Source organism: Limulus polyphemus, unplaced genomic scaffold, assembly GCF_000517525.1.
Source record: "Limulus polyphemus unplaced genomic scaffold, Limulus_polyphemus-2.1.2 Scaffold2273, whole genome shotgun sequence".
Classification (NCBI taxonomy): Eukaryota; Metazoa; Arthropoda; class Merostomata; order Xiphosura; family Limulidae; genus Limulus; species Limulus polyphemus.
The window spans coordinates 107,879-118,473 of NW_013667883.1; the positions used below are offsets into that span (position 1 = coordinate 107,879).

The 10,595-nt window shown below is 31.1% G+C and overlaps 1 protein-coding gene across 1 annotated transcript in view; it reads right to left on the minus strand.

Annotated features, from left to right (window-relative positions):
• Positions 1 to 7,394, minus strand: part of LOC111087540 (tetratricopeptide repeat protein 17-like) — a 34,745-nt gene extending 27,351 nt beyond the window's left edge. Inside the window, exons 1-3 of the mRNA XM_022394502.1 lie at positions 7,199 to 7,394; positions 5,311 to 5,579; positions 312 to 420 (exon numbers count right to left, since the gene is read on the minus strand). Coding sequence (XP_022250210.1) covers positions 312 to 420; positions 5,311 to 5,579; positions 7,199 to 7,315 — 495 coding nt within the window. The 5' untranslated portion in view covers positions 7,316 to 7,394. The remainder of the gene's footprint in view (positions 1 to 311; positions 421 to 5,310; positions 5,580 to 7,198) is intronic.
• Between the last annotated feature and the right edge of the window lie 3,201 nt (positions 7,395 to 10,595).

Here is a 10,595-nt window from a genome sequence, read left to right on the forward strand (position 1 = left end):
TTTAAAGTGACTGTGGAAATTCTGTGTATTACAAAGTTGTATCGAGAAAGAATAAACTAGTTTTAATTAAGAAAGTTCTTGTATTGCTGAATTTCCTCGGAAAGAATTTATACCGGAAATTAACAAACGAGCAGATACGCAACAATATCTTCCATGTATTACATGCCAGTCAATGAGTTAGTGAGCCATGTTGTTCATCATTTTGTTGTTCCTCATGGCCCACACACATTCACAACAAATAATGAGGACTGAATGTACTTAAAATAAACCTGAATCTTTACATCTAGGAATGTTTGTCATTATGACCTTACCATAAGATGTTCGAAAGCATGCATACTAAAATCCAGCTCAATTATTTCTGTACAATTAGGTTTTTTGTACTTTTCCCTTGTTGACACTTCTTTCATGCAGTCATTGACACTGTAAAAAAAAATTCAAATTATTGATACATAATTCATTTCAAATACTACCAACTCATAATTCATAAGATCAAGAGTTCAAATTCTCACAACTTTTTAAAAATTTTTTTCCATATTATATTCACTTTCACATTTAGTGATTTTTTTACTTTTATTGGTGATAAAATGTAACATTTAGCACCAATATTTGATGACAGTAAAATTAGAATATCAACATTGAATTCACATGGTAGTTACAGTATGAAATAGGTTTATTGTACACACAGAATCATGAGTAAGTAATTTAACTGCTTACACATGCTGTATAAGCATAAATTTAACAGGTAATAAAATAAGTTGGCTCCTGATTTTGGAAATTGGTGACAGAATTCTGAAGTTGGTCATTTTATTGGCTCCAATCTTTTATAAGCCCGAGCAGTAGCTGCTTTCTTTACTCAAAAGCAAAATGTTGGTTTAAATATTATTTAAAAGCAATTTTTTTACTGCAACAAACTTTTATTCTTGACCAATTCATTATAAAATATAGCTAATAAATATGTAAATGTCTACCATAGTTTACTGGTTCATGCGATCTTTAAGCTTTTATTCACGTATCATGCAAGGCTAACTTTACAGAATTTGAAACTTATCTCTTACAAAACTTGTTCATAAATATTTTAAAGTTTGAAGCCCTAAAACTACATCAGGTATGTCATTGTTTTCACTTTTGAAAGGATAAAGCCATGATACACCCAAGTTTCTTATTTCAATTTACAACTGAAAGCTATTAAATCAACATCAAACCAAGACTAGAAAAAAAAAAGCCTCCTACAAAAGTAAATATATAATGGATGTTAACTGTTCCATGAAGTTTTTTTCCAGGATATAATTATGACAGGATCACATTCAGACTTCTAATTTCCTTGTTAACTATTTTTCTGTGCAGTTTAAAAAATATTGTACTCAATTCAGAAATATGATTCACCTTTTTCAAATGTATTATTGAAATATTTCAAAAAGCTGATTAGTCACCATGTCATAGTTTTCACCGATAGCTAAACGTTTTTATTTTAAACAAAATATATGTTACTCATTGTCATCAGTCACCTGATGAGTCATAAACTTTTCAAGTTAAGCAGAAACATGTCTGTCAATTATTTACTCCAGCAAAAATGATTTTCTCCCGCAAATTTACATGTACATTATGTACAGGTTTCTTTTCCAAAAGTCTACACAAGTTATACCATTTAAACAGGGCTATAATAAAATGAAGTAAGTGTTTATAGGTGATAGACACAGGCATTATCAGGTCTCAATATGAAATGTCACATTAAGAAATGCTAAACATTTCAGGGATATAGAAAAATGCCTAATATATTGGAGTACTGACAAGCCAATTGGCAATGACAAAGAAGTGAAATTAAATGAATTCAACTCTAATCAGCACTTATATTTTGGAAAAAGACTGGATTTCTTTTACTAAAGCACTAAAAGGAACATACACTGTTATGTAGAGAAATTTTTGGATGTGTTGATAGACTCAATTAAACTCAAATTGGAAATATTAACAAATCATAAATTAAGTAACAGGAAAAGTGGATTTAAATGTGACTTCAGATCATTATGTTAGGAGTATCAACATTAAATGAAACTGTGGACATTTTTCCCACATAAATACTACTGTGTTTATTATTTACTGTGGCCTTCACTGGTTAAAAGATGTGATGTACCAAACATCTGACCTGACAAAGGCCCCAGTAGTCAAACTAAAAGCTTGTAAATATTAAACAAATTAGTATTTATAAGAAATTATGGATCTCAAACGCACTAGTTTTATTGTTACTGTCAATGCTAAATATAAAACGTTTTATCAAATCATAAAACTCACATTTATAACAACATGAATGGTAGGTTGGAAGTTATTTACATGCACCAGTGATACTTTCTTAGATATCCCCTCCATCATATACCACAGTGGTAAGAACAAAAGTGGCAACTACATAATTAAAAAGTTGCCATAATGATATAGAAATATTTTTAAATCAACTGGTAAAATATATTAGTTATTTACAGTTATTGTGATTACTATAAACAAACATTGAAAATTAAGATAAAAGATGTCATGATAGAGCTGATGACTAACTCGATTAACTGATGTAATCAATTACCTATGAGCATTGATTACATGAATTAGTGTCGGGTAAAATAACTGATTAATCAAAATTAAGAATATATCGGTTAACTTCATGAAAATAAATCAACTAGTGTTTCCAGTTATTAATGTTTTTGATTATTTCAACAAATCAGTAATCTAAATAATGTATTTATGACTTTTCCCTTGGTAGGTGTCATTTTTATTCTAAAAACGTAGATTTCACAAAACATCAACACAATCTACTTCTGGATGAAGAAGTAGCTAGAATCCAAGTGAATTATTGATGTCTTACAGGTACAGTAGAATTGACGGGTATGCAATTTAATCTCTGAGAGAAGAATTTCTTTGAGAGGTGGAAATTCATACCTGAGATAAATACACTTTGCTCAGAGCACTTATGATTGAAGACCTCCTAAGGTGAACTTTCAACCAATTTCTCTAAATAAAGTATGAAAAACGACAGATCACTCCACATGCTCATTAAAAGGAAATCACCAAATATCAGAAGCTACACAAGCAAGGATGCTGGTCCCCCACGTAACAGCTGAAAAGCATGAAAACCATATAAATACTGTTTAAGTTAAAAACAGAACACCAAGAAAAATACTTTAATAAAGTCAGAAGAAAAAATAACCCAATAAAAGAGCAAAAATTCCCCCAAACTATATAATCTAGCACCCATTACTCTCTGGAAATTTTCCTTTAGTAAGAAACAAGGATGAGAGTTTAAGCAGCTGCAAGGAAGAACTAAATGGGATGCCTCCTTGAAGTCCACCGAAACCCAATAAAACTGAATGTTCCCATCTCGTTCTTATCCCAAAATGAAGAGGTGTATGCAGAAGAAATAATTTCAGTCTTGACTATTATAAACAGGCATGAAAGCTGAAAGAATCTGAAATTTCAGGAATGCAAACAGCAAATCAAACTTTTGGCTGGTTCTGAGTCCTAGCTCATAAATCTGGGGGTCCAGGGGCTTTTGCAAACTCTGGAATACAGAAGGGTCTAAGTGCTTTCTGGTGTATTTTAGGGGAACTAAATGTTCACATTATTTTCTACTAAGATGATCAGCAAACATTGGAATTTTTTCCACTCTACCTCAAGTTTCAATGATAAAAATTACAGACCAGTTAACATTAAAACTGGGTGATTTAAGCTATTACCCATAAGCAGCAATTACATCAATTAGTGTCATGAAAACTAACTTATTAATTAGTTATAATTAAATCAATTAACTGAAATTAGTGTTTCTGGTTATTAATGTTTTTGATTATTTCAATGATTCATTAATTGAAATTACAAATAAATTGAGTAGGCACAAAAATAATCAACTAACCAAAATTAGTGTTTCTAATTATTACTATTTTTTTTATTATTCCAACTATCCAAGCAATTGAAACATTGCTATTATGTTTCTTTGTTGTTAACTATAAAGCTACATACTGGGTTATCTGTGATCTGCCTAATTTTAGTCTAATAATTGTTTTTCTCACACAAGAATAATATCTCATGAAAGAAATATATATTTTATATAATTCTAAAGAAATGTGTGAAAAAGGAACACCATTAAAGCTAATAATGAAAGATTTAAAGCCTATCTCTATGCATATACTTTTCAATCATCTGCCATAATACATTGAAGGAGTTCGTGCATTTCTGTGGTCTTTAGCTTCAAAAAACATTTTGCAATTGGTTGACTCTCTGTCAATCAGCCAGTTAAAATGTGCCTAAAATATTGATTTCAATTTAGTGTAAACCTCAAAGCAGACGAAAGTACTCTCCAAATGAGCCTAATAGTACTGATATTTTTTCTTTGGCCCCAAGAACCCCCATCCACCAACAATTTTCTCGGCAGATTTGAATTAAGTGGGTGGATGGCCAATTTAACAAAATAAATGGTAAAAGTCCACCAATAGTTGGCCCATCCTTATTCTTGAAATTTGCAATGGCAAATACACACAAAAGTAATATATACAGACAAAAGTATGTAATAAAAAAAAAGGCTTAAAAAAATTTAAAAAAATGTCATTATGCTATCACTATCAAAGTTAAAATTAATTGGCAAGCATAACCTATTTCTTGAAGGACCTGAATGCAAATGTAGACACCATTTGTTGGTGAAAGGATTATTTTGCGAATACACAAGATTATCTAAACATTACTGCCCATAAAACTTTGGTTAGGTCAAACCTAAATGTTACATACCTCCACATTCATTCATGACTTAGTAGTTCTATTATTTAAATTAATATAAAATTTATTTCGAAAAAACTAAAACTGTTTTTTTTTGCAACTTAACCATATGTTACTGACAAATACTCTGATTCTCTAACAACCAAACTACTATGTCAGACAAGAGTGCATGCGTTATTAAATTTAAAAACAATTATTTAATGATCACAGAAAGCATAGTGTACCAATTAAACAAAATTTCATACAAGTGGCAGTATTAAAACTTTGAAGTATCATATACACTTTTGAAAATTTTATACTTTTCTTAAATAATTAAGGAGTATTCTGTAAACCACAATGCAAATTACATGTGTATTGAGGATTTAATTTCATTTTAGCATTTATTCCAAATATCACACTGCTTATAAAATTACAATGCAAAATAAGGCAATAGTTGGGTCAAATAACCTTATTAAACAGTTCTGCATTTCATTCAAAGTAACTTATCTAAAAATTTGAACACACCTTTCTCTAAAATATATATATTTATCAATTAAATATATGATGAGTATAATCCATAAAACTTACATGGCTTGCCTGAGTTCTTTTGAGTCAAACAGAATAACTGTGCTGAAATAAAGATCAAATTCTGTCAAAGGTTTGCCTGCAATTATACAGTCTTCATCTGTGGAATAGATTTTATCTTCAAGATTTGTTTCTTTATCTTCTCTACGATCAATCTCTTCTTTCTGGGTCATTAAATGTTCTTTGAGATCTTCAACAAGCATAGCTCTTTGCTCTTGCTGCATTAAAGCCATTAAGTCATAAGGTCTTTTTAAGGAAAAGACAGAATCCATCTAAAACCAAATTTAAAACAAATCATGTCAATATTGTCAGAGAGTATCTAAATCACTAAATAATAAACAATATGGACAATTTCAGCATTTAATGAAGATGTACAGACATGCTAAGCAAGAGAATACAGGCTTTAAAATAACATGCAGCTATACTGATTTTCTCCTAAGTTTATTTAAAGCATATCCAAAGTCTGACATATATGGCACAATACCTTTATAACAACATGTAAGAGAAGAAAAATAACATAGCTACTTTAATCTAAAAAATTCAAATAAACAGCTCAAACAACAAAAGAAAAAAGAAGACTTGAAGAGTGAAGCACAACAAAATTACTTAAACATGTTATAATTTGTTATTAATTTAAGATTATGTACTTATTTTCATCATAGGAACTATACGAAATACCTTATTAATGGTTTACCTTGACTCATTGGTGTATATATTAACAGAAAACACATGCTTATAGAACTTGTATTTTAAAGTTAAAAAATTATGATTACAAAGAATACAATAATAATGCATATTTAAGGCTTAATAATTAATGCAATCTTACACATCATAATGTGGAAAAATATTATAAACTTATGTTTTAAGATTAACATTCATTTGAAAAAAAAAAAAACAAATTACAGGAGTTGCTTATTTTGCGTAAATGGATATTGGTTATTGTTACTATTGCAGTTCTATTGTAACAAGATACCCATTCTACTTGCTATAGTATAAAGCCAATTACATGACCAGAGAGTGAAGATTTATTTTATTCAAAAATTTCCAGTTACTAAACCTGTTTTGTTTAACCTTTTAAATTTTCATATATTAAAACACTTTACTGAAAACTGCTGTACATATCATCATTATTTATATAATTTTCTACTTGCTTCTTTGTAACATTTACTGAAAACAATAGAAAAAGCTGCCATAACTTTCTACAATGTTGTTAATTCTAATACTTAAAATACATCGATCTGATCCACAAATATGAAAAAAGACAAAGGTACAGGAGGTAAATACAGATATAAAAAAATTGGAGATTTAATATAAACTACTACTCAATGGAATCTGAATGCTATATTGTTGAATTGCAATATGTTGCTTTAAGTTTTAATTCCACTATATCTCTGTGCCATGTGTTCATTGTTGACCTTTTAACTCACTAAAATGTTTTATTAATATTATGGCATATCCCATATGGGAATGGTGTTACTGGCCTCTTACCTACATAGTTAGCAATCTTCAACCAATCACATTATTATATCATATTCTTCACAACATATTTCTTTAATTTAATTCCAAATAAATGCCATTATATCACATACGACATTGAGCATGGAACGTAATATTCTACTTCTGGTTTCTACGTAATAATTCAAGAGCCTCTCTATAACTACAAAGTTAAACTTAAACGTTACTCTGAGAATGTACTGCATATACTATAATTATGATATTAATACTGTTAGTTAATACCTGCAATTTCCGAAATATAAGATACATGCTAATATATAACATATGAGGTAGTCACTACAAAGTTTATGGTTCTACGAATTACACTGAAAATTAAAAGTTCTAGCATACTGCGTGAAAAAAAAATTATTTTTTAAAACTGCAAGTTGCTACTTACTTGAGACTGTATCTTCCCATCTTCAGTAACGATCCAGTGGGTCGACGCTTTACCATATCGTAACAAAATAGTAAATACACCAATCCATAAATTCAATACTACAATACGAAATCCCATCTCAATATACAAATCCCTTCACAATGGTACCTCAGACTCAAGAAGTCGAACTTTTACACATGAAATATCCATCATGGAACTTGGGAAGTGAAGCGCTCCCTGTCAAATAAGGCATCTGACAAAATAAATTACTAAAAATAAATATGAAGTCCAATTTATCATTTGATTTACAATTTATAACTGAGTTGTAATGGTTTCGTAGAATTACATCCATCAACAGTTTGCTTGTTTGTTGAATTTCGCGCAAAGCTACTCGAGAGCTATCTGTGCTAGACGTTCCTAATTTTAAAATTATAGACTAGAGGGAAGTCAGCTAGTCAAACCCACCTTCTGCCAACTCTGGGCTACTGTAAAGGAATAGTAGAATTGACCGTACATTATAACACCCCCACAGCAGAAAGAGCATATTCGGTGATGGAATTCAAATCTACGACTGGCTGATTGTGAGTTAAGCACTCTAACCCAGTAATGTACACAGGGGTGGTAGGGTGGGCTCAACTCCCAGCCTTCCTCCTGTTATGTCTCAAAAGTGCCCCTTTTCTTAGTTAAAGAATTGTCCACAACAGACTCGCTTGATTCCATATCTTGCTTGTGGTGAGTTAGAAAAAAAAAAGATTTCAGCTTTAAAATTAATGACACACAAGGACTCATAGGTCTGTACAATAAAAAAAAAGAAATATGATTTGAATAGATGCGACAATAATTATTTGTTGTGAATTGGGCAGCTGACACTGTTTAAACGTAGGAAACTTTCAAAGGTAACTTTTTAAATATTCAAGATAAGCGTATTCCTCATAGAAATAAAAGAGAGGCTACAAGCCTGTAAGTAAAAAAGAAAGCTGGTAAAATAAAAAATTAGGACATCAAAAAGGATGCATGAAAAAGTTTTAAATACATTCAGGGTAAACAAAATGCTAGGATTGGGTAGGACATTTGAGGGATTATAAAAGAAGGCTTGTATCTGATTGCTATGAGATGGCAGGGTTATTAGATTATGCTTTTTCTTTTGTTTATACTTTTCACAATTTAAGCAACATTCCTCATCTTGAAAGTTGATAGATGGAAACCCGATCGAACAAGATGATCACATTAATTCTGAGCTTGTTAAGAAAAAATTGGGAAGTTTAAAAAATGATAAGGCTCTTCAGCCAGGTAATATTTTCCCAAGGGTTTTGATGGATGTTAAGGATTGGATATGTGAGCCACTTGCTACTATTTTTTGTGAGTCCTTGAATAGTGAGCAGGTGCCAGCGGATTAGAAGTTAAATAATATCATTAAAGTAATTAAAATAATCCCAGTGAATATAAGCCTATTAGTCTTACATAAATTGTGGGCAAAGTTTTGTAAAGTTTGATAAAAGATGTTAAGCAAAGTAATTTAACAAAGTTTAGAATTTTATTGGATAGTTAACATCGTATTACTAAGGGAAAAATTTGCCTCACAAATCTTTTGACATTCTTATGTAGATGAGGGTAAGAGTGTAATTTGGTGTATCTGGATTTTCAGAAAGCATTTGACAAAGTGCCACATAAAAGGCTTGTAAAACAAATTATCTGTATAGGTTTGGGGGATAAGTTAGCTAATTGGATAGAAGAGTGGTTGGATGAAAGAAAGCAGAGGGTTGTTACCAATGGAATTCAGTCAAACTGGATTAATATCACAAGTGTGGTACCTCAGGGCTCAGTCTTAGAATCTTTGGTCTTTTTGATTTACATCAGTGACATAGATGAATGAAAGGTCAATAAATTACTTATATTTGCTGATGATATGCAGTTCTTTGGCGTTGCTGGCTGTGAGGAGGATGCTGCTGCTTTACAAAAGAATTTAGATCATTCAGTGAGTTGAGCAAATAAATAGGAGATGGGTTTTAATCATAATAAATACAAGATAGTGCATGTGGGTTATTATAATTTTAATTATAAATATACTTTGGATAGGAATAACCTTAACAGTGCTATGAAAGAAAGGAACCTTGGTGTAGTAGTTAATTATTTTCTTAAGCCATCCAAGCAGTGTGCTTTTGCTAATTGTAGGGCAAATAGGATTTTAGGTTGTATCTACAAAAATACTGAATACAAATCTGAAGAGGTTATAATTTCATCGTATATGTTACTGGTTAGGCCACATTTGGGGAATTGTTGGAAAGGGTTCAAAGGATAGCTACTAGAATGATGCGTGAGATGGAGGGGTTGTCATACAAGGAAAGATTAAGATTTCTAAAACTGTTTTGTTTTGCAAAAAAGAATGGTTAGAGGGATATGATGGAGGTGTTTAAGATTGTTAAGAGAATCGATAGTGTTGATGCATCATATTGTTTCTTATTTCATACTTAATGGTGATAATGGTAGGATTAGGGGAAACAAATATAAATTTTGGCAGGGTAGGAGTCGTCGTCAGCTAAAACAATTATATTTTTCTAACAGGGTGATGAGCCTTCGGATGATGTGAAGGCAGTAACTACATGAATGATAACGGCTGGCTTTGAGTTTTTTATTTTTATAGCTTCAATTTAGTTTAGAGGATTGGACAGATTAGATGGACCAATAGGTCCCTTGTTGTCTCTAAACATTACGTTATGTTAAGGGCTGATATGCAAAAATTCACTGTTTAATTTTAGGATTTAAAAAGGATCAGTTTGCTTTTCATGGTTTTTACCTATGAGTACCAGAGGCAACTCACACTTCCCATATTTTCCTCTAACACCCCTCCCCACTCACTTCCAAAAAAAGAAGACTTGCCTTAAGATGCTTGAAGAGTGATCTTTTTTTTTTTTTTTCAATGAGCAGTTAAGACCATAAATTTACTGCTGACGCACCGAGGGACAGGAAGAAAGAAAACAATTTTAAAAAGTATAAAAAAATTTATAAGAGATACAAGTCTTAACGTGAATGAAGTAAACACTATAAATTATCACATTATCTACATAACACATAATATTCTAACTTCTTACTAAGAGCAAAAAAATATTGCTTCAAGTGACAAGTAGATCTTAATGTCAGGTTAAATCTAAACTAATGAAAGACTGGGCGTGGCTTAATGGTTAGTGATGAACATGGCTGCTTATCAAAAATTCCCAAATTAGAGTTCGATATACTGTGCCACTAAACAAGCTTCATACTTTCAACTGTGGGTGCATTACAAAAGTGACAATCAATCTCGCTATTCGGTTAAGAGTAGCCGTGGAAGCAATCAGATGTTGTTGAATGGTTGCTTTATTTATAGTAGCAGTTCATAAATAGAGACAGTTAAGGCCGTAAACTAGGATTATCATATGCAGGC